The sequence below is a fragment of the Strix uralensis genome, chromosome 23 (assembly GCF_047716275.1).
Source record: "Strix uralensis isolate ZFMK-TIS-50842 chromosome 23, bStrUra1, whole genome shotgun sequence".
Classification (NCBI taxonomy): domain Eukaryota; kingdom Metazoa; phylum Chordata; class Aves; order Strigiformes; family Strigidae; genus Strix; species Strix uralensis.
In genome coordinates this window covers 7,902,337-7,925,640 of record NC_133994.1, presented here as the reverse complement: position 1 = coordinate 7,925,640, position 23,304 = coordinate 7,902,337, and the positions used below count along the sequence as shown (strand labels likewise).

General features: G+C 56.8%; 1 protein-coding gene across 2 annotated transcripts; it reads right to left on the bottom strand.

Annotated features, from left to right (window-relative positions):
* Positions 1-2,860: 2,860 nt before the first annotated feature.
* Positions 2,861-21,520, bottom strand: ATP13A2 (ATPase cation transporting 13A2). 2 transcript variants are annotated; one of them, XM_074892795.1, is made up of 29 exons: positions 21,435-21,520; positions 15,682-15,755; positions 15,258-15,425; positions 14,777-14,835; positions 14,528-14,639; positions 14,341-14,420; positions 13,754-13,831; positions 13,419-13,488; positions 12,841-12,975; positions 12,055-12,121; positions 11,824-11,955; positions 10,913-11,080; positions 10,713-10,823; positions 10,553-10,599; positions 10,243-10,431; positions 9,955-10,161; positions 9,691-9,804; positions 8,649-8,805; positions 8,204-8,324; positions 7,870-7,994; positions 7,073-7,233; positions 6,554-6,664; positions 6,239-6,318; positions 5,188-5,340; positions 4,956-5,052; positions 4,605-4,828; positions 4,238-4,389; positions 3,982-4,154; positions 2,861-3,798 (listed from the first exon to the last, which is right to left on the bottom strand). In XM_074892795.1, exons 1-29 carry the CDS (start codon positions 21,442-21,444, stop codon positions 3,628-3,630), a joined length of 3,546 nt encoding a protein of 1,181 aa, XP_074748896.1. In that variant the 5' UTR covers positions 21,445-21,520; the 3' UTR covers positions 2,861-3,627. The 2 variants fall into 2 exon arrangements, with proteins under 2 accessions (XP_074748896.1, XP_074748897.1); XM_074892796.1 differs by having other exon boundaries at positions 14,341-14,417.
* Positions 21,521-23,304: the final 1,784 nt, after the last annotated feature.

The following is a 23,304-nucleotide window of genomic DNA, read 5'->3' as shown; positions in this document are numbered from 1 at the left end:
CAGGGGTCCGGCGACTCCAACTGCGCCAGATGTTTTTGCAACTGCACATCTGGGAACAATCAACCCCGAAGAAAGAACACCACAGTCTCTCTCTTTCATTCTGCTAAACCCCACCTTCCCCCAGCCTTTCCCCCCTCCCCCAGCTTTTTTTTTTTTTCTTTTTCCTTTCTTTTCTTTTTTTTTTTTTTTTTTTTTTAAGCTCTCCAGTTGCCAGAGAGTGGGAGAACAAAGGGAATATGAAAGGATTCAAATTTTTTTTGGCCCTCGACCAAAGGTAAAAAACTTCTTTCCCCCATCCCCGTTTTCACACATCACATTTTCATTAGGGTCCCGTCCTCCCCCAGGGGGGCAAAATAAATACAAATATTAAAATATCCCTTTTTTACAGTCTCTTTCCAGGATGGAAAAAAAAAAAATATACGGCTTCCTTCAGACATTAAACTTTTTGAAGTGATTAAAAATCTACTACAACAGCTGTCAGGCTACAAACATGGGGTCCCCCCCAAGGCTGCTGGCTCTTCAGCACCCCAAAAATAAGGTGGGTTTTCTTTTTATGAGATTAAAAGGTCGAAAACAGCTTTTGTGAGCTCGCCTGCCCCGACCGATGGAGTTTTTAAGGCGACTTTGCAAAGCCCCAAAGATGGGGTTCAGCCCCATCTGCTGCTGGGGGGGGTCCCAGCATCCCTGCCTGCTGCAGGGGGCTGGGATGGGGGGTGTCTCTCGCCTGGTCCTTACCGCTCTGGGTGTTAGTGCTGGTTCTGCCCTTGCCCACCGCCTTGGTCTCTTCTCTCTGCTTTCAAAAACTCCGAAATGAGAGTTAAAAAAAACCCAAAAACCTCCTACCTCCAACATGGGGGATCCGCTGGGTCCTAATGCCACACCTGAGCCGTCCCCTTCCTCCTCCCAAATTGCTGCTTGCTAGGGGGGAAAAATAATAATAATTAAAAAAAAAAAATCAATAAGCACACATCGATGCAATAGTCGGCGGGGTTAGGGTTTTTTTTTTTCTTCCAGCTGGATGAATTTTAAATTGATTGTAAAACCAAGGAGGGAGGAGGGTTTTGCACAGCGCCGAGCACGCCGGCGCGGTTTAGGCTGGGTTTTGTGCTGCTGGAGGGTGAGATAAAAGGATCATGTCAGGGCGCTGCTCTATGATCTCAGCTGCTCTTGTGACAACCAAGATAAACCCACAAATTTTGGGATTCTGGGATCCCAATCACCCCTCCTGCCTCCAACCTCGGCCTCCTGAGCAGTGAGGACGCTGCAACCCTGCAGCAGATTTAAAGCTTTATCCCAGGATGGAGGGAAAAAAAAAAAAAAAAAAAAATCCCCCTTTTTCCCACCCAGGCTGAGGATGCCGGAGCAGATCTGCAGCCCCTGTGTGGCGGTGGAGGCAGCATTGCTGACCGTGAGGCCCTCTTTTCCCCGGCTCGCTGGCGGCTTTCCGGAGGACGCGGGATGCCGGCTGCATCCCGGCGAGGCTGGGGATGCTCCCCTAAAACCCCTGAGCCCGCCTGCGACACCATGCTCAGCGCTGGGGGGTAAAACCCTGCAAATTTTAGGCATGTTTAAAACCAGCAAGGGAGCAAACGGAGGGTGCTTGAGGGCTGGGAGGGAGGGAGAAGCTCTCCAGAGGCAGCCAGCGGCATGCACGGGGCTGAGCGATGGGGAGGAGACGGGGATCTTTCACCCGTGGGGCAGGATTGCACCCACTGAACCAAGCCCACAGTCAGTTGTGCTGAGATCTGAGTGTTTCTGCAGCCAGGAGGGGCCTCACTTCTTTAAAACAGAGAAACCTCCCCCAGTTTTAGACCAGGAGGAGAAGCAGAGGGGTTTTTAAGGTGCTCACATCTCATATCAAGCTGAGTTTTCCGGCCTGGAGGATGGATAAAATCATTCAGATGACTCCAAACGCACCTAAGAGCTGCTCCATAAAGCTTCTGCCTGCCCCCAAATCCAGCATTGTCCCTGTCCCCAGCCCTATTAACCCCTATCGAAGGGCAGGAACTGCCTGTTAATAATTAAATGGACTTTGCAAAACCCCCTGAGGCTGGGAACACCCTGCAAAAACCAGCCAAGCAAAACACCCCTGTGTGGGGTTGGGGGGGATGGAAAAAAACGAAGTGCAAGGAGGTCCCTGACACCTGGGTCGCTTTTGCTTTTAAAATTGCCCAGCACAGACAAAAATCTCTGAGGGTTGTGTGTGGTGGTTTTTTCTAAGCTCAGGAAGCCTGGTTTAATAAGTCAAGTCTTGGCTAGGATTTCAGGAAACCTCTTACCTCTGCTTGTGCCTCATTTCCTGATCTAATCCCCAGCTCCCGGAGGGCAGAGAGGCGCCGCTGGCGCTTGGAGGGGTTTAGACTTTCCATGCAGGCGGGTCCCCACAAGAACCAGCCTTCGATCCCAGAGCCAAGCTCGGAGGCAGCCGAAAAACCCTCGGAGGGCAACGCAGAGAGCGCGTCCCCCCTCCACGGGCATCAGCTCTTCCCCTTTCGGGATGCGGCATCTCCATCTACCGGCTTTTTCTCCGTTGAAGGAGCGAGGTTTTGCAGTCTTGGCGAGGACACCTGGGTTTTTCCAGCAATTATTATTATTTTCTAGGAAATTCCAGCTGGAAAAAGGCTTGGGGATGATTTATTCGCTGGTGCTGGGTTTGTGCTGCTGAAATCCCAGCAGTGCCGTCCCTGGGTTCACTCTCTGCTTTCAGGCATCGAGGATGGCATCTTCCAGACCAGATGGAGAATGAGGTGACCCTAAAAGCTCTTTCACCTGCTCCCTGACTCCATCCGACGCTCACCCGCGCTGCTGATACTATCCTGTCCCAAGCAGTCCATCCATGCCAGGCAGCACAAGCAAGCGGTCAAGAAAATAGTGTTAATTTATTAGACAACACTCACGACAGCACCATACGGAAACCGAAAGCAGTACGTCATTCTCCCGACTGCACTTACACCTCGATGCACTGGAGTTAAAAAATAAAAATTTGGGTTTTTTTTAATGCTACAAAGGTCCCGTCCGGAAGCAGAAGTGCTCTGCAGGAGCATCGCAAGCAGAAAGGGTGCCTGTGGCTGGTCCCTGGGTGTTGGGGATTGAGCAGCATCCTTGGCAAGCCGGGGACGGGGTGGTTTGTAAACAGTTCCTACACATCTAGGGTGGTCACGGGGGGGAAGCAGAGGGGGTTTTTTCACAGTGAGCAAAGACGCGAGGCTGGGGTGGGTGCCCTCGCTATGAGAAGATCAGGGACTCTCTTCTTGGTGGTTTTGACCAGCCAGGAGAGGAAAACGGAGGCAGCGTCCCCCTGTGAAACGGTACCGGAGCCCAGCGTGGCGAGATGGATCCAAGGCCAGCACGAGAGCGGGAGAGATCCTGGAGGAAGAGCTGAGCTGGACCATTTCTCCTCTTCTTCTGGACATTCTCCCCCAGTTTGCTTCTCCAGCACCTCCTCCTCTTGGCCATGGCTACGGGACCGTCACTTGTGGACTCACAGCTGCGATGCTGGGGGACTCCCCGTGGGACCCTGCCCGCTGCACCCCTCGATTTACCAGGATAAATAAATAAATGACAGTGTCTGAGGGCTGGCGGGCAGCGCTCGCCTGCAGAGCAGGCAGCAGGGAAGCCCGACGTGTGCTATCTCATGGCAATGGACATCTTGGGTGTAGCGAAGAGCGGTTCATTAAGGGGCGGCCAGGGTGGCTGTTGCTGGCTCAGCTCCTTCTCCAGCCTCTTGAAAAGCTTCTTGGATGCTTTCTTTCGGCGCAGCTTGCGGAGGCAGGAGAGCAAGCCGTGGTCCAGGGCGGTCTGCAGCAAAGATGGGGGGAAGAACAGGTTTTGGGGACCCCAAGGAGATGGCAGAGCCAATGCCAAGGTGAGCCCTGCTCCCTCCATGCCCACAACAACTCCTGGAAAAGGGGTTGTTCGGACAGACCCAAAAGGACAACACGTGTCCCTTGTGTGCCCAGTGCCCACCCTGGGCTGCCCTACCTCCAGCACAAAGGCAGCGAAGAAGTTGAGGGCAGCGATCCCCAGCAGCAGCAGCTTGAAATTCAAGTCATCGATGCCCTGCAGCTTCAGCAGGGTTTTGGGGAAGCCCAGGGGGTAGAGGGTCAACCATATCATGAGGCCAAAAAGGAGGATGAGGACTACCAAGAATAGCACTGAGGGCGAGAAGGGAGAGGGTTGAGGAGGAGGATGAAGTTTTGGTGTCTCTCTTCATCCACATGGCCAGCATCATCCTCACCATTGGTGTAGAGTGGCTCCCGAAACGGGTACCCCTTGGACATGGCGACGGCCAGGATGAGGTACTGGAAACCCGTCACACAGAAGAGGACCGTGTTCTCGTAGTTGGGCAGGTTTTGGGGAGCCGTCACCGTGCTGTTCAGTGGCACGTACCTGAGCCGGGCAGGGGAGAAGGAAGAGGGTCAGAGGCAAGAAGAGGGTCTAAATAAGGGTTCTCCGTGAGCACATGGGAGCTGTTTGTTGCAAGGTGGCCGGGCGCGTCCTTGATGTCAGCTGGAGTTGGCCAAAGCTGAGGACGAGCGCCCAGGCTTCGCTGCAATCCTCTGCGCTGTTCCCATCACTAAACCCACGTGAAGCCGGGTCCTTACCAGCTCTGCGAGATGGTGATGAAGTAGCTGAGGACTTGCACGGTGATGAGCAAAGCTGTTTGGAGGAGGAGGCTGCCCAGCACCAGGACGCTGATCAATGCCCCTTGGGGCCGCTCCACTCCCAGCTCCTGGGCAGGACCGGTCCGACCCATCAGCACCGCCACGGTGGTGGTGATGATCAGGTCAAAGAAGAGGAACTGGAAATCACTCAGGTTGGTGTTGATCTGGGAAGGAGAAACCAGTCGCTCTCAGTGGGGGGCTAGGAAAGGGACAGGTTAAAACTCAGCCAGGACAAGGTGACCCAAAGGCATCCCTGAGTGTCGCAGGCATCCGGGCAGCCGCAGGACTCACCGTGTAGAGCAGCAGGACGGACACAAACTGCACCAGGCTGTACAGAGCCATGTACTTAAAGACACCGAAGGAGGTGACGAGGGAGCACCTGCCCTCCCTGCAGAGACAAAGAGAGATTCACCCACCAGCCACAACACCCTGCCCATGAATTGTCCCAAAGAGGGGACAGAGGCACTCATGAGAACCCCCCCTCCGGTTTTTATCCCCCCCCAGGAGGCTCTCGGCAGCTCACCGGATGACAGTGGGCACGCACTCGATGTTGGCCACGCGGGAGGTGAATGGCGAGGCCACCGACGCCTCTGCCTCCGACAGCGAGATGCCCACGTCGGCCGCCTTCAGAGCCCCGCAGTCGTTGGCGCCGTCCCCGCACATCCCCACGCAGTAGCTGTGGCGAGAAGGGATCTGATATTTCGCGACGGGACGGGGGAAAAGCCTTGGGTCTTTAAGGTTGCACCCCCGTCTTTAGGACCCCTTCACATCTGGGAGAGGGCAGGACACGATTTCACAGCTGCCAACCACTCCGGCACACAAGAGAAGTCTCCGAGCAGAGGACTAACCCTCTTGCCCTCCTCTGTCCTCCAGCCAGAGAGGGACCTGGGGGTGTTGATTGCCAGCCGGCTGAACAGGAGCCAGCAGTGTGCCCAGGTGGCCAAGCAGGCCAATGGCATCCTGGCTTGTATCAGCACTAGCGTGGCCAGCAGGGACAGGGAAGGGATCTGACCCCTGTGCTCGGCACTGGTGAGGCCGCCCCTCAATGACTGGGATCAGTTTTGGGCCCCTCACTCCAAAAAGGCCATTGAATGACTCGAGTGTGTCCAGAGAAGGGCAATGGAGCTGGTGCAGGGTCTGGAGCACAGGTCTGATGGGGAGCGGCTGAGGGAACTGGGGGGGTTTAGTCTGGAGAAGAGGAGGCTGAGGGGAGACCTCCTGGCCCTCTCCAACTCCCTGAAAGGAGGGTGCAGAGAGGGGGGAGGAGTCTCTTGAGCCAAGGAACCAGCGGCAGGCCAAGAGGGAATGGCCTCAAGCTGCGCCAGGGCAGGATCAGACTGGCTCTTAGGAAGGATTTCTTTGCAGAAGGGGTTGTTGGGCGTTGGAATGGGCTGCCCAGGGCAGGGGGGGAGTCCCCATCCCTGGAGGGGTTGAAGAGTCGGGTTGAGCCAGCGCTGAGGGATCTGGTGGAGTTGGGAACGGTCAGGGTGAGGTGAATGGTTGGGCTGGAGGAGCATCAAGGGCTTTTCCAACCCAGATGATTCTGTAATCCCTAGGGGCTGGAAGGGACTTACTTCAGCTCTTGCAGGCTGCACACCAGCTGAGTCTTCTGGTCAGGCGACATGCGGGCGAACACGGTGGCTCGGATGAGGATCTGCAAAGAGGGAAAGGCCGCATGTTCGTATCGCAGCACCCCACACCCCTGTGCACCCAGGAGGAGCCTGGGTTTTCTTGGTTATTTTGAGCTTTGCCAGCTCAGGCGGGCAGAGGGCATCCTGCACCGGCAAAAAAAACCCACCCCAGGGTATTTTATTTTGGAGCTGTGAGGCTACAGCATGAAACCCCGGTGAGATCAACCTTGCCAGAGGATTCCCCGCTGCCAGACTCACCTTGGGCAGCAGGTCGGCGAAGTGCTCACAAACCACGGCGAAGGATTTGCCGTTCAGTGCGAAGTGGCAGGGCTGTGGCTGCAGGAAGCAGCCATCCCGCGGGGGCAGACCCTGCCAAGGAAAACAACTCCTTTTTCTGCAGCAGGGCTTCGACTCGCGCTCAAATCCCTGCTGAGCACCGATCTGAACCAGCATCCTCAACCCACATGGAGCAGGGGGTAAAGCAGCTTCCCTGAAAGCTTGATTTCAGGCATATAAATGATGGTATTTTGGATAAAAAGCTTGTGTGAGTGAGCCCTTTGTGCAGGACCTGAGCAGCACAGTGCTGGCTGCATCGGATGAGGGTGTTTGGAGGCTTATGTGCTCCCAGGGACTAAAAAGAGCAGGTTATCCTCTCCTAAAGGGGCTATTTAATAAGGGGCAGTATTGCACCCATAATTGCCTCTAAGGCTAACGATGCTGGGAAAGGAGAGTCCTGCAAGATGATCAGCACCCCTGAAACGTTGCCTCGGGACTCACCTCCACCTGCTCTTCGCCCTGGGAGTGCTCGGCGAGGATGAATTTCAGAGCGGCGGGTTTGTCGTGGCTGGGCGGGGAGGCGTTGACGAAGATCACCCGCTCTTTCGGCTCCACCATGCGGCAGCTCCTGGCCACGTTCACGGCCGTCAGCATGTTGTCTCCTAGCAGAAAGAGGCAGCGGGGCTGAGTAACCGCCAGTGGTGTTGGCTAGCTGGTGCTGGCAAGAGGCTCGCATGGCTGCGAGCCAAGAGCAGCTCAAACCTGCCGCATCCCCTCTCCCAGCCACCACAGCCACGCTGGGGGGCCCTTTGCTTCGCTGTGTTTTGGAGGAGAGCTCCAAAATCTCCTTTCTGCCCTACCCCAGGGAAAGGCAGCAGCTTTAACCCCTGGCAGTGCTGCTTGCCTTGCTGCAGAACACCCGAAGGTGACTTCCACGTCCCCCCCATTAGCTGTGCAATTTGGGGTGCTCACGAGATACCGACGTTTCTGTGATCGGCGATGAAACCACGAGCAGTTTTGTTGTTTAAGCCGCCCACCCCAGGTCTGCGGGTTCACGCTGCATCCATGAAAAAGCAGCCTGCACCCTTCCACACCCTGCCTGCCGTGAGCCCACCAGCAAGGCAGTGCAAACAAGTAGCCAGGATGCACAAGACCACAGCCCAGGAGTCCTTGCCGTGTCTCCCAGCTGCATCAGGCCACTGATTTCTGGTGGAGAAACCCTTCACCCCTTGCACAATGTTGTCCACGTCCCAGTTTCTCCCCGAGCTCAGAGTCCCCGTTCCCCTCTGCAGGGTCACCTGTCACCATGACGGGGCGGATGTTGGCGTTCCTCAGGACGTGAATCACGGGTGCAGACTCTGGCTTGAGGACGTTTTTCATGACGAGGAACCCCAGGAAGGTCAGGCTGCTCTCCACGGCGTCCCTGGTGGGATACAATGAGCCGTTCAACACCGCCTTCAACACACGGCAGAGAGGATCAGTTGGTATAAACAGCTAAAAAATCCATCTGGGGGGCAGCCAGCAATTGCTTTAGGGTCAGGGTTTAATTCCTTGCAGGCTGCAGGGCAGCAAAGCGTCCCATGAAACAGAGCAAGCAAGATCTAAACAGAGAGACAAGTTGTTGGCACCAACCTGGGGAGCTGCAGGGACTCCTCAAAGGTGGTCACTGTGCTCAGGGGTTTGCAAGCCAGACCCAAGACCCGGAAACCATCCGTGGTGTAGTATCGCAGCATCTGGGAGAAATCCACGGGCACTGCCAGCCCCGAGGGGAAAAGCAAGGTCAGAACAGTTCCTGAATGAACCTGGGCTGCGTAGACCTGGCGAGGGGAGCCGGGGCTCGAGCTCCCAAAGGACTGAAGGGCTTTGGGTGCTCATCCAGACTCCAACCCCCTTCCCGGTCTTCTGGCTCCTGTTTTCTTCCCTCCACGTGGCTGGAGCTAGTGCCTGTGGGAGCTACCCCACACATCACTGAGGATAATTCCTTGTGGGGATGAGCTGCAGGGATGCAGTCGGATGCAGAACTGGCCGCTTCTCAGCTGGGGAGAGACAACAAACCACTGTCCCCCCCACCACGTACCCGTTTCCTTCCTGCAAAGGCTGGCCACCATCTCCGGGGCACCCTTGACGTAGACGTGGGCTGAGGCTTCACCGGGCAGCTTCACCAGGACACTCATCCTCTGCAAGGAGGAGGAGAAGGGGAAACGCCGGAGGATCCCCACGGGTGACTGGTGCTTCTGTGGAGGAGAGGGAGCGGGTGTGGGTGCCAGGCGGGAACTTCTCTGGGGGAGGTACAACCTCTCCAGGGGCTGGGAAGCACAACGACCCTTTGAGGGTTGTAAGGAACTGAAGGAAGAAACGCCTCAAACATTCATCACACAGAAAATCTCAAGGACAAGCTGTGGCCTTTGGATTAGTCTAAGGAATGTCACCCAGGGAAGCGGGAGCATTCTGAAGGATGCATCCCGCACTCCCTTGCATTGACAAACTCCTTAGATGAGCCTCAAAGGGGGAGACACAGACTGAGCTAAACCCTATTGTGCAAGCCAGACATCATGCCTGCCTTGCTAATGACTCGCTAATGACTAATGGACCTTCACCATTGAAGTGGTAACAAGAACTGAGAAGAGGTATTTCTGGGATGACTGGTAAGATCTCTGAGAACAGAGGAAAAACCAAAGTTGGGCAAGGACCACTAACCACCGACTCAACTGGAACCCCTGCTCCACCTTTTTCCTCTCTCTCATGGAAATGAGTTTGTGGAATACCTGCCCCTCCTTGTCTACTATGCTAATTAGCTAATAAGAGGAACTTAAAAGGGCAACAGAAACTTTGCCCACCACCCAGGATTACTGGACCTGATTCCCTTTCCCCTTCCCCCTCCCCTTCCCCTTCTTATAGATTTATAAGAGACCACATTGCTTATTATCCTTTTCCAAGTTTAAATTGTTCTCTACTGCAAGTAAAACATTTTAACCGGTCGTCTGGTGTCGTTTCACCTTAATTTAACCTGAGATGATCACAGAACCGTTGCGATTCTCTGGGCTTCCAGTCTGGGTCATGACAAGGGTACAGACCCAGTGGCTTGGGGAACCTCAGCCTCTCTGGTCCACAGGACCTACCCTGTCTCGTGGCTGTTCTTCCTCAGGCGGAGGTTTCATCACAGCCAAGACCTTCGTCCCAAACTGCTGGAAGGTGGGCAGCTCACCTTCCTCCTCCTCCATCATTTCCAGGCGCTGAAACCAAGGCAGATGCTGAGCTGGCAAAGCCCCATCCACCCCACCACAGCTCACGGGTGGTTTTACACACCCCCTTCTCCTGGCGGAGCAAGATGTGTGCCACCTCTCTCTTTATAGATATGTAACTTTGCTCACTGCTTGTCTTACCCAGCCTGTGGACTCCACCATCTTGAGGTCCACGGGGTCCCCGACAGGCTGCGCCCGCAGCAGCGAGACAGTGTGGCAGGCAGCCAGGGAGTAGAGCAGGGCACCGGCAGGCAGGCAGCGGGGCTCGTGGATGAGGGGCATGAAGTGGTTGTTCTCCAACGGGACCACCCCCCAGACATCCAGACCTTCCTCTGTCAGGGTTCCCGTCTGCGGGGAGAGCGTGGTGGGTCCAGGCCAGCCCCGCCCCGAGCTGGACACTGTGATCCATCAGCGCTGCCCGAGACTCACCTTGTCGAAGCAAACCAGGCGGATCTTCCCGCAGAGGTTGATCCGGGGAGGGCTGATGCAGAAGATGCCCTGTTTCTTCAGCCTGTTCTGGGCATAGATGGTGCCCACTGTCATCGCAGCTGGCAGAGCTGGGGGCACGATGACGGTGACGAGGTCGAGGGCACGGATGATGATTTGCCCCACGGGGACCTGGCAGGCGAGGAAGAAGAGGGATGGGCGTCCTGAGAGCCTTCACCCATCTCCACCCGCATCGGCTGATGGCCCCAGTGCCAGCCTGCGCTCGAGGATTCACCAGCTCCAACAACCCTACCTGGTTTTTAACCAAGATGAGGATGCTGTACAGCGTGCCGATAAAAGCTGCGCAGGAGGGAGAACAGGCTTGATTACAAAGCAAAGCAGATGAAGGGTGGGTTCAACCATTTAAGAGGGAGTTTGGCTGCTCCTGGCCATGCCTCCACGTTCAGACGTACCCAGGATGGACAGGAACAGGACAAACTTCACAGCATCCTTGTAGAACTTGAAGCTCACGGGTTTGGGGTAGAGGATGGAGCTGATGAGATCCCCTTTGGCCGTGCAAAACCCTGCAGGAGACGGGCAGAAGTTAAGCAAATGCAAAGCCACCACTCCAAAGGATATGGCTTAATCCCAGCTTCTCTCCTCAATCCGTTACCTGTGCGGGTCACCACGGCCAGCACTTCTCTGCCCACGTAGGACTTGGCTTGGATGACCTGTGTCCCGCAGAACAAGGTGTGCCGCCTGTGCTCCTCGGGGGAGTAGATGGTGCTGGCTGCCTGGCTGCCAGCCGGGAGGGGGGTTTTCATCACCGGCACGCTCTCCCCTGCGGTGAGGGACAGCATGGAGGGAGGTTTCACAGAATCATCTGGGTTGGAAAAGCCCTTGAAGATCCTCCAGTCCAACCATGAACCTCACCCTGACCGTTCCCAACTCCACCAGATCCCTCAGTGCTGGGTCAACCCGACTCTTCAACCCCTCCAGGGATGGGGACTCCCCCCCTGCCCTGGGCAGCCCATTCCAACGCCCAACAACCCCTTCTGCAAAGAAATCCTTCCTAAGAGCCAGTCTGACCCTGCCCTGGCGCAGCTTGAGGCCATTCCCTCTTGGCCTGGCGCTGGGTCCTTGGCTCAAGAGACTCATCCCCCCTCTCTGCACCCTCCTTTCAGGGAGTTGGAGAGGGCCAGGAGGTCTCCCCTCAGCCTCCTCTTCTCCAGACTAAACCCCCCCAGTTCCCTCAGCCGCTCCCCATCAGACCTGTGCTCCAGACCCTGCACCAGCTCCGTTGCCCTTCTCTGGACACGCTCGAGTCATTCAATGGCCTTTTTGGAGTGAGGGGCCCAAAACTGAACCCAGGAATCGAGGGGCGGCCTCACCAGTGCCGAGTCCAGGGGTGAGAGCCCTTCCCTGTCCCTGCTTATCACCCTGGGGGGTCAGGATCCAACCAGCCTGGATGGGAAGGGGCTGCTGTAGGGCCACTGAGATACAAGGCTTGTCCTCTCCCCCAAAATCCCCAGCGAAAGCCAGGGCGGCAGAGGCGTGCAGCTCACGGGGTGCTGGATCTCTCACCCGTCAGCATGCTCTCGTTGACCATGCACTCGCCCGTCAGCAGCGCAGCGTCGCAAGGGACCAGCATCCCATCCGCGGGGAGGCTGATGCAATCGCCTGGCACCAGGTCTGCGGAACTCACCACTGTCTCCTCTGGAAAAAAAGCACGGCCGTGCTCAGACACGTCATCCCGGCACCCTCCCAAAGGGCTTCACGCCAGGAGCCCTCGCTCGTCACCGGCGTCACGCTCACCTCCACTGGGGCGATGGACTCGGACTCCGACCGACATCTTGGCCATGGCTTGCAGTGTGGCGCTTTGCTGCGAAGGGAGGGAGCAGTCGCAGAATCACAGAACCACAGAATCATTCAGGTTGGAAAAGCCCCTTGGGATCATCGAGTCCAACCCTCAGCCTGACTCTACAAAGTTCTCCCCTACACCACATCCCCCAACAGCTCATCCAAATGACCCTTAAACACACCCAGGGATGGGGACTCCACCCCCTCCCTGGGCAGCCTATTCCACTCTCTGACCACTCTTGCTGTGAAAAATCTTTTCCTCATGTCCAGTCTGAACCTCCCCTGTTGCAGTTTAAAGCCGTTCCCTCTTGTTCTGTCACTAATCCCCTGGGAGAAGAGACCAGCACCAACCTCTCTACAATGTCCTTTCAGGGAGCTGTAGAGAGTGATGAGGTCTCCCCTCACCTTCTCCTCCTCACACTGAACAGTCCCAGCTCCTTCAATCTCTCCTCACAGGATTTATTCTCCAGGCCCTTCCCCAGCCTCGTTGCCCTCCTCTGCACTCGCTCCAGCACCTCGCCCAAGGGCAGCTCAAAAAGCGCAGCAAAGCAGCCGCAAAACAGGTCTCGAAGGCTCAGGCCCACAGACAAAGGAAAAGGGAACCTGCCCCGCTGTTGGAGTACGGGTTGTCCTCCCCCAGCTGGGCTCAGAGGGAGTTCAGCATCAGAACAGAGGTCAAACACCATCAGAAAATGGGCTCTTACACCAGAGCTGCTTGGCCCAAATAAGCCCACCACCAACCTTCCTCGTCTCGTAGAGGGACAGCCCTAAGGAGATGGTGGAGATGAGGAAGATGCAGGCGGCGTAGTAGTAATAGGCGTCGCAGACCCACAGCACGATGCTGAACACTTGGAAGATGTAGAAGGGATTGAGCACCTGGAAAGGAACAAGGAGAGAGAGAAGGTTTTGGGAGGGGAGAACTTCCTCCAGCCCACTGTGAGACCTCCAGGCTCCTTGAGGAACAACAGCTTCTGCAGAGGAGAAGCTGGCCCTTCCCTGGGGCTGGGGATGAACCAGCAGACTTCTTACAAACCCTCCATTCTCCGCGGCTCTGCTTATGTTCGATAGTCCTGAGGATGCTCAGCCACCTCTGCAACTACCTGGGGATGCTCCTGTCTGAGCTAAGAGGCAGGATGGGTCCCCCCCACAGCTGTTCCAGCTCTGCCTTCTCTGACCTCTGCCCAAGCTGCCTTGCCTAAAGTCCTCTCCGTGTCAGAGAAGAAGGGCCCACAAAGCACTTGCAGCGAGGGACGTGGAGCAGGGGAAGGATCTGCCCTGGGACAACTCGCCCTTTGGAAGCACAGCCCGTAGATGCACACCTCCTCCACCAACAGCCTCGCGTAGGACTTGACTGGCACCTCGATCAGGTTGGGTCCGTAGATCTTCTGTCTGCAAAGAGGAGAGAAAAGCACGGGGGAAGCAAATGCATGCTAGGGAAAAGCCACATTTCCAACCCAAGGGACCCTCACACTGCCCAGACCTCCACGGGAGCCCCGTTATGTGGAGAAGCCAAGCCAGGGCAATCCAGCCCACCGAGCTGTCCTCTGTTTTGAGGTCTGAATGTAAGAAAAACCCCAGGCTCCAGGATTTGGTGGCCCCTGGAAAACCCTCGTCTGTGCTCCCTGCGTGTCCCACGAAGCTGGTAGATCCCTACCTGGTGTTGTGGTCTTGCTGGTCGAGCCCAGCCTGGGAGAGGTGGAGATCTGCGCAGGTCCAACCTTCATCCAAGACGCTGGCAAGCCCGAGAGGAAAGAAAAACAGAGGAGAAATGGAGTCAAAATCAGCAGGAGCCTGGCTCAGCGGAACAAACACGCCATCCAAGTCCTTGGTGACAGAAAAAAAACCCTTTAGGAAAGGGAGAGCATCTTGTTCCTCAGCCTCTGACACAGCTCATGGGCGCCAAGGAGCAGGAACAAAAGGGCCACAGTTTGGAGAGCCGTGAGCAGCACAGCGCCATGGGGACCAATCCAGCACGGGGCAGCTGCCAAACTACTTCACCCAGTTTCCTCTGCCCACAAAGACAGGCAAAACCAACAACTTGGGGGGAGAGGCAGCACAGCTTTCCTGACCCAGCGCCCCGGGGATGGTCTCCAAAGGCTTTGCAGCATGGAGAAAAGCTCCAGCGTGGTTATGTGACTTCCAGCCGGGTCAGGGCCATTTTGGGGGGGGGCTGAGGGGCCAAGATAAGCAGCAGAGAGATGCGGAGAGGTTTGCTGTGGCATGGGGGGACAGAAGAAATACCTGACTTTGCAGAATGCCTGCCGCCGTTCGATCCAGATGTAGCGCATGCCCTCGAAGAGATAGTACCGCAAGATGTTCTTCTGAGCAGAGCGGGAGGGAAAAAATAAGGTGTTGGTGGGACACAAGGGGAGCCTGTGCCAAGGGGGAGGAATTAGGGGGTGGAGGTGGGAAGGGTCGCTAGTGTTACCTCTTCCTTGTCATGGAGCTGGATGGTGTCCCGGCTCTCCTCCTCATCCGACACGCCGATGGCGATGCTGGTTCTCCGGTCCTCCAGCCTGGCCCCGGGGTGTTGCTCCAGGCTGCTCGGGGTGGAAAACCAAGGGTCAGACCCTCCCCGTCCACCAGCGCCGCTGCAAACATCCCCCTCCCTCGAAGCCAAAAGCTCAGGCGAGCCCCTGCCCGCTGGCATCGCCGCAGGGACGTGAGCCCGGCTCACCTGCCCTCGCCCAGCGTCTCCGTGCGCACGCGGGTGGTGAAGCACTGTCCAAATCGGTCCTGCAACACAGGCACGGGTCTGAGCAGAGGGAAATGGGGAGCTCCCCGCGTGTCCCCCCTGCTCCTTCAAATGGGGACAGCGTCGCAGGCAGGCAGGGAGTCCCTGGCCAACCGTCCCAGACGGTGGCTGGGATTCAGGGACAATAAAGAGAAACGCAAAGCCAGGCTGGTTGCTAAAGAAGGGGAAAGCACAAAATTATTCCAGGAATATAATAATTATTAAAATAATCAAAATAAATTATTAAAATAATTATTCCTGGAATAATTCGGCTCTGGGGTAGCGCATTCCTTGATGAAAGGAGATGTCAAACACAGTTAGGGAGGGGAGGGTGACAAGCAGCAAGGAACATGCCCAGGGCCCCCCTCTGGGAAGGCAGTGGCAGAGCCCAACCCCAGACCCCTGGACCCTTCTGGGGACTCACTCTGATGATGACCCAGTCGGCCTGGCTGAGGGCGCAGGGCTTGCACTTCACCTGCACCTCCAGGCTCGGCTTCCAGTGGAAGAGGACGAGCAGCAGCCCTGCTGTCAGCACGGAGCAAGCGTGGCACAGGGCCACCCGCCACGTCTTGGTCTGGTAGCCCGTGACCTCCTGGAAGAAAGGAGGTCACCTTTACAGAGATGCTTATTCATAAAATAAACTGAACTTAAGATTATCAAGCATCTAAATCCTAAATTGATAAAAGCCCTAAGATTCCTGGTGTCATTTAACACCGGGCAGGTGACAACCAAGTAGCTTTGAGGCTGGAAAACCACCGTCTCGTGCCGGTGTTGTAGATAACGTGGGTTTTGTGCCACCCCTTCCCGAGCGTGCCTTCCTCCCCGCGACGAAGCCCTCGGAGACCTACCATGAGGGATTTATTGGCGTCTCGCTGCAGCGTCCCGTACCCTGGCCGCTGGTTCCCCAGCAGCCTGCTGCTGTCTGCAAAGTTAAAGAACAGGGGGGAAAAAAAAATAAGGCGAGTTGATCTGAGGGGTTATTTAGGAGATGCCACGGTGACGGGCTCCCAGAGGCAGCGATGACATCCCCAGATCACTGCCGGAAGGTGGCTGGACTCGGTGTCCCCTCTGCCATCCACCCCAGGGTGCTCGGCCACCTCCGCCACACAGGGGGATGCTGTGGGCACGGGGTACCCCAGCGCTGCCTGGTCACCCTCCCGCGGCACGTGACGGTCATGCGAGCGATGCCAAAGGAGCCCGGGGAGACAAGCTGGCACAAAACCAGCGGCTTAGCGGCCGGGGGAAGGGAGCAGGGCTGGTGCAGAGCCAGGTCAAGCGCAGGGAGAGCTCTCCCAGCCCCTTTTCATGCTTGTTTGCTCCTTGTGTTTCCCCCTGCACGGAGGATGTGGTCACAAAATTTGCTTTTCTTAGTTTTAACAACGCCCAGCGTGGCTCAGCACCTCCAATTCCTGCCGGTCTCCGCTGCACCCCAATTCCCAGCCTGAGAGACGGGGATCACAGGAGGCATTGCCGTAATCATCCCAGGTGGGATTTTGATCATCACCCTCTGTCCCAGGAAGCTGCACCCACTTATGCCCTAAATCCACACCGGATTACAAGCCGTGGTGTCCCAACTCCAGGATCTTAAAGCAGCAGCAGCAGTGAGATAACACGTGGCACAAACACGAACCCAGGAGCTAGTTCCCACCCTTGAGACCAGCAGAAAATTTCCTGGCTGGGCTGGGTTCAGGTTTCTAGGAGGGCACTCAGACTGGCTTAACGATTTACACGCCGGGTGGGAGCCCGTACACCCGTCCTCTGCTGGAAAAGCTACCCCGGCTGGATTCCTGCCACTCCCTGGTCCGACCCCAAAGCTCGTCTGCAGGTGACAAAAGTAATTAATTAAAACCATCCTCTGGTTTTGATAACCACCAGTGACGGGGTCTCCACCTTGCCAAGTGGCCCAGCGGATAGCCAGCTCCCAAAACGCAACCGGTGCCGCTCCAAGTGAGAAGTTTTGGGTTGAGGAAGTGGGGGATGAGCCCAAGGGATGGCTTATTAAAATAAAAACCCTCCCAGGAGCTAAAACGAACAGCTGTGAAGCTCGCCGAGGGCCCACGAGGAGATGAGATGTCAGATCCCCCCACTGGCAGCGTCAAACCCTGCAAAGAGCGTGGATTCCAGGTGAAACGGGCACGGGAGGGCGAGGAGGAGTGTGCTGCCCTTCAAGAGAGCAGAATAAAGCAGAGGGCAAGGGGGTGCCTCGTACAAAGGCTTTTCCCCAGCGCTGTCTGCAGGGTTCACAGGAGGGGGAAAGTATCAAAACAACCTGAAAACAACCCAGTTTGCTTTCTGCACCTCCCCCAAACAGGCTGGGCAGCAAGACGCACAGCCCACCTCTCCACCTGAACTCTGCTGTTAGCAACAACAGAATTATTACGACTTTCTCAACTCTATAAGCAGTAAATCTTCTGGAAGAGAGCGCAAGCATGGCCGCAACCGGCTCTGTCCTGCAGAGCTGCAGCTCTTGCACAACCCCATCTCTGTCCCCGTGGGTTTTCTCACCTCCCGCTCCCATCCCGGCTGCTCCCCAGAACACGGCGAGCGAGAACGGGCTCTCACCTCGACTCGCCGCGCCTTACCCCGCCGCTTGCGCAAGCGGAGCCGTCCCCGGTTGGGATGGGATCGGTACAACCGTCATCACCTGCCCGCCGGAGGACGTGTCCGGGAAGCATTCGGCGGAGGGGAGGGCAGAGCGCCGCGAAGCTGCGCTACCAGTTTGAATCGCGGCGCAGCGGCCACACCTTGTCGGCAAACACGGCGTGGAGGCACCCGGCCATCCCTCCTCCGGCTCCCGAAGCTGAGGGGGTTTTACCCCTGAGCTCATCTGGAGAGCCCTGGGGAAAAGATTTGCTTCTCTCTCTGCTGCTAAAGGGGGATTGAGGGGACGGGAACAGCCAGGAGCGGCTGCAAACTCAGGGAGGGTCAGCGATGCACCAGCCTGGCTGGCAGAGGGAAGAGGGGAGCCACGATTCCCAGCTGATGCCAGGTTTGCGTGGCCAAAATGCTGCTTGAAGTCCCAGCGCCAGCTCCTTGCCTGGCTCCGAGAAGAGTTGGTGCCCTGTCTTGCACCTTTTAGAGAACCACCACGCGTCCCTGCTGTCAAAGTTTGGGGAAAATTGGGGAGAAAGCTGCTCAGGATGACCTGACATCTAGCACAGGTCCCAGCAGGGGAGGACGTACCCTCTGACACCAGGAAGTGAAGCTGGAAACCTGGAGCCTGCACATCTCATGGCACTGAACATCCCTCTGCAAAGCTGCCCCAGCCCTGGCAGCCACTGTCTGCAAACACCAGTGCCTGTCCTTGACCTGGGATTTTGTGCCGAGACGCAGCCTTTCTCCCCAGCAGCACACACACACTGAAAGCGGACGCATGTTGGTCCCAGAGTCCTTCTCCACAAGCTTCCTTTGCAGCCACGGCCCTTTTACAAACACCTTTCTTGAAGCAAACAAACCCCAAGGGGACTTGGGATCTCCGTCCGCTCTCATGGTCCCCATTGGATGCTCAGGGCTTCCCAAGCAGCAGCATCCATCCAACCCATATTCATCCATCCATCCATCCATCCATCCATCCATCCATCCATCCATCCATCCATCCATCCATCCCTCCCATATCATCCATCTACCCACCCCACATCCATCCATCCATCCATTCATCCATCCCTCCATCCCTCATCCATCCATCCATCCCTCCACCCATCCCTCCCTCCATCCATCCATCCCTCATCCATCCATCCATCCCTCCACCCATCCCTCCCTCCCTCCCTCCATCCATCCCTCATCCATCCATCCCTCCCTCCCTCCCTCCCCCATCCATCCATCCCTCCACCCATCCCTCCATCCATCCATCATCCATCCATCCATCCATCCATCCATCCATCCATCCATCCATCCATCCCACATCCCTCCCTCCCTCCCTCCCTCATCCATCCCTCCATCCCTCATGTTGCATGCAAGAAGAGGAAGGTCCACCCAGGGAGGTTACTGCTCTAGCCAGCAAGGTCTGCTGCTGTCTGGTCAACGGAATGGGGCTGGCAAGGTCAATCTGGGCCCTTGAAGACGGGTACATGGAAAATCAGGATGAGACAGAAGTAAGGAATGAGGGATGAGTAAAGGAAGACGACATTTGGGGCACGCAGGGCAAGATTTAACTCGTGAGGATCTTTCAGAGCAGCCTTCAGGCTCTAGTTTGGGATGAGAGATGTCCCAGCCAGCTGCAAGCCCAGACCCAGCGAGGGGTTGGGATGAGATGGCGTCGATTCTCCTGCCCTTTCCACCAAGCCAACATAAACTTGTCTGTGTGAGCCAACCGGAGAGAAAAACGTCGTCCCGCTTGCCACGCAGCCGGAGCAAACGTGTTTTACCAGGCGGTCTGGTCCTACCCAGACGTGGCAGCATCTGCTGTGGGGGGGGGAGCGCAGCCAGAAAAACGCCCCAAGACTGGAAGAAACAAAAGGACAAGACTGGCTTGATGCAAGGTGAGGACATGGAAGACAGGGATTCAGGCTCTGCCGTTGCTGGTAACCCCAGGGAAATCACTCTCGTGCATCAGGCCCTTGAGATGGGTGAGAAAATAAAGTCCTCATAGGCGAGGCACCCTCCCAGTAGACCTGTCCACCTCAAACTGGTTTCAGTTTGGATTTGTAGGGAAGGTTTGTCCACGAGGAGGAAGTCAGCAGCACAGCCAGCGTTTTCTTTGCCACGTGCTGACGACACCGGCTGAGGCCACGGCGGTCAAACCCTTCCAGCAAGGCGGGCTTCTCCCCTACCTGGGCAGGCATCGCCCTGACCTCTCCTGCACCCAGTTTTGCAAGACCTCGCTGTACGCCAAAACCACCTGCCAAGCTGGAGATAAACGCCCGGTGGCTTCAGGGAGCATCCTTCCTTGGGCAGCCACTGGCGAGGGGGGAAGAAAAAGGTCGTTTATATCCAAAACTCCCATTTTCCCCAAATTGTGGTTAAATAAAGGGCCCTTACCTCCCTCAGGGAGAGAGGAGCTGTGCTTCTCGCAGCCCATCATCCCTGTTTGGTGTGTTAAGCCAGGATTAGAGAATCTCCCGGCCCTTGAGCCAGCCTGCCAGGCTGGCAGCATTAAACCTGGGTACCCTGAAATTAAGCAGCGCTGGAAAAAAAAGGGGTGAGGTTTAACCCCCAAGTGCTGCTATGCTGCAGAGCTGGAGCAAAAGATGGGCGAAGGGGGTCTGAGCGGCCGTGAGCGGGGTCACCACAGTGGCAGGGACAGCGGTGACAGGGACCATGGCGGCGGCACAGCTGGGCAAGCCCCACAGAGCCCAGTCTGGGCACCCAACAAGCCTTACGAGGGGCCACAGTGCGGTCACACTCCTCCCTTTCCTGCCACAAAGCTCTTCCTTTCTCACGCCCGTGCCGCCTTCAAGAAACTCCTCCGCGCTGTCTGGGGCAAATTCGAAAGGAAACGGGCAAAGGTTGCACAGGCTGCACCACTTCCGTGTGCCCTGGAATGAGAAACGCTGCCGACACGAGGGATGCAGGCGCCGTGGTTGCTTTCTCCAATGCAATACCGCACTCAGCACGAGGCTGAACCTAAATCCGTGTTTTTTAGCCTCTTCTGAATGCCTGGGTAACTCTTCCCCCTGCCAGTCGTGACCCTGCCAATGGTCTGTAAGGCCAAGCCACGGCCGGCAGAGATGCCGGTTCAGGGCTCGCTTACCCCACGTCGCGTTACATCCTTTATTGATGGGAGAAATCCCCGGGATTGCTCCGCTCGTGGGGTCAGAAAGGCAACGCAGTCCTTTGCAACCTTAAAACCCACCCCCATTCCCACGCCACTGGCCAAAGGGATGCTTCGCTCCAGCTGCACACCCCGACTAGCTCGGAGCCTCCCCGAACGCCGAGTCGGAGCGACGGGCTCGCGGGGCTCCAGCTGTGGGGTTTGGCAGTTGTCGGAGCATCCCAAAGCGACACCTGAGTTTTGTTCCCCCACGTTTTTCGCATGGATTCATCGGCGCACGCCTCAACGCGGAGTCTCACGCGCCGATGTCGCCAGCAGCGGGGCCAAGAGCTCGTGTCCCGACGGGATGAAAAGCAAAATAGTTCTGCAGTAACGAAGCACCAACTAAAGGCTGCAACATCCCGCGACAGCAAACGCACGAACCTGCTCAGCCGCAGCCTCAAAGAGCGTTTTCCAGACCCACAGCACCCCAGGGTGGGCAGGGGGACAGTGCTGTGTCCCCCCCCACCTTTGCTCGGTCACCCCCCAAAGCTGCGATGCCAGGGAGGGGGCAGCACCCCGCTTTGCAGCATCCCTGTCTCCTCCTTTTGCAAACCTTGCTGGAGGGGAAAATAAAGCAAAATAAAGCAAAATAAGGCTGCTCTTCTCTCTGCACCCCGCATGCAGCCCCCCCCCCCCCCCCCCCCCCTTCCTGCAGAACCCACCGCACAGGCACGGCTGACGGGGGGTGAGCGCAACCCCCGGGGGCCACGCAAAATGCAACCGTGGGGCCACGCACACCACACGAACCCCGGAGCTCCCCGATGCAAGCCGGGGAAGAGGGGGGACGGACGGACAGGGACTGTGCAGACCGCGCCCCCCCACCCCACCCCACGCGTGGGTCCCCCTGACCTGAGCTCATGGCGGGTGGCCACGCGTGGGTCGGGGTGCGGGCACCCCGGGGCCGGAGCCCCACGCACACCCAGCTCCACGGCGCTCGGCGGAAGGGCGGCTCGCGGGGGCTGCTGGGACTTGTAGTTCTTTACCACCACCCCCCCCCCAAAAAAAGGCAAAAAAAAAAAAGCAAGGAAACACCCCGAGTGCTGCCCTTCCCCCCCCCCCCCGGCGTTTTGCAACCCCACCGTGGCAGGGCACAGGGCTCACGGGGGGGGGGGGGGGGGCTGCACCCCCCACAAACAAAATACCGGGGTTCTGCCTCAAAAAGACCTTTGCACCCCCATATCTTGTAAGGAAATACACAGCGTTTTGCCCCCAAAAGGGCCTTGCACCCCTATATCTTGTAAGGAAACACACAGGGCTCGAGCCCCAAAAGGGGCTTTGCACCCCCATATCTTGAAGAAAACGCTCTGGGTTCTGCCCCCAAAAAGGGGGGTTTGCACCCCCAAATCTTATAAGGAAATGCACCGTGTTCTGCCCCAAAAGGGGCTTTGCACCCCCCCATCTTGCAAGAAAATGCTCCGGGTTCTGCCCCCAAAAGGGGCTTCGCACCCCCACAGCTCATAAGGAAATACACAGTGTTTTGCCCCAAAAAGGGCTTTGCACTCCCCCCCCCCCCCCCCCCATCTTGTAAGGAAACGCACAGGGCTCAGCCCCCAAAAGGGGCTTTACACCCCCACAGCTTGTAAGAAAATACACAGCATTTTGCCCCAAAAAGGGCCTTGCACCCCCATATCTTGCAAGAAAACACTCCAGGTTCTGCCCCCAAAAGGGGCTTTGCACCCCCATATTTTGTAAGGAAAGGCACTAGGCTCTGCCCTAAGAAAGGGCTTTGCATCCCTGTATCTTGCAACAAAATACACCATGTTCTGCCCCAAAAGGGGCTCTGCAGCCCCCCCTTTTCTCCCCCCCTGGCTGCACCCCCTGCATGCTGCCACAGCTCCCACTGCAGCAGGGCTCCCACTTGGAAAGCTGCAGGAAAGGGGATTTTTGAAGCCGGGTGTGGACCCAAATAACCGGGTGCAGACCCAAATAACACCCCTGGAGCAGACCCCTGCACCCGAAGCGGGGATTTTTAGGGCTCCAGTTGCTGCAGAACCAGTCAGAAATATGAACAACTATGAGAAAGGCTGCTCCTGCCCCCCCCACTGCACCCATCCTTGCACGAGGGGTTTTGTTTCTTTCACAGGAGGGGAGATAAGACCAATGTTTCCTTCCAATGGGCCTCAGGTAGAGCCTGTGCTTCCTCCCGAAGCCAAACATGAAGCAGATTTTGCTAATCAGATCAGAAAAAAACCCCTCATCCAGCGCAGCGACTGCCACGGCAGCAAGGGGCTGCCTTCGGCTCCTCAGCACCCCGCTGTGTTTCCACCCAACCCTCAGCAAGCGTGCCTAGCTTTTAAACAAAACAAGGCAAAACCCAGTTCATTTGTGCTCAAAAAAACCCACGTTAACTAAAGAGAAGGGAGTAGTGGGCGAGGAGGGGGATCACAGAGCTCTTTTTATACAAGCTGTTGCTGGGAGCCCCTTGGATTTTAGCAGATGAGATTACGAAGCGCAGGGATGCAACAAATATAGAAATATCAGTATTGTGGGACTGATAACACGTCCCTGCTGTCTAACATCAGCTGAGGGGGCTTCTCCATCACAGCACCTGCACACAGGACCGGCGCTCACCCATCCTTAACCACAGCTCACTCCAGACACAGAAAATGGGGGGAATTCAGTGACATGGAAGAGCAGCGCGACACACGTGGATTTTAAGTGTAAAATCTCTGACCTAGGGAGGTCTGTCTCACATGAGCTCTTGGGAATGAAGGCATTA

Excerpts from the sequence above, each read along its gene's own strand:
- ATP13A2 (XM_074892795.1), bottom strand. Across the intron at positions 14,836-15,257 it reads CCGACTGGGTCATCATCAGA|GACCGATTTGGACAGTGCTT; the intron begins GTGAGTCCCCAG and ends CCTGTGTTGCAG. Across the intron at positions 11,956-12,054 it reads AGTCCATCGCCCCAGTGGAG|AGGAGACAGTGGTGAGTTCC; the intron begins GTGAGCGTGACG and ends CTTTTTTTCCAG.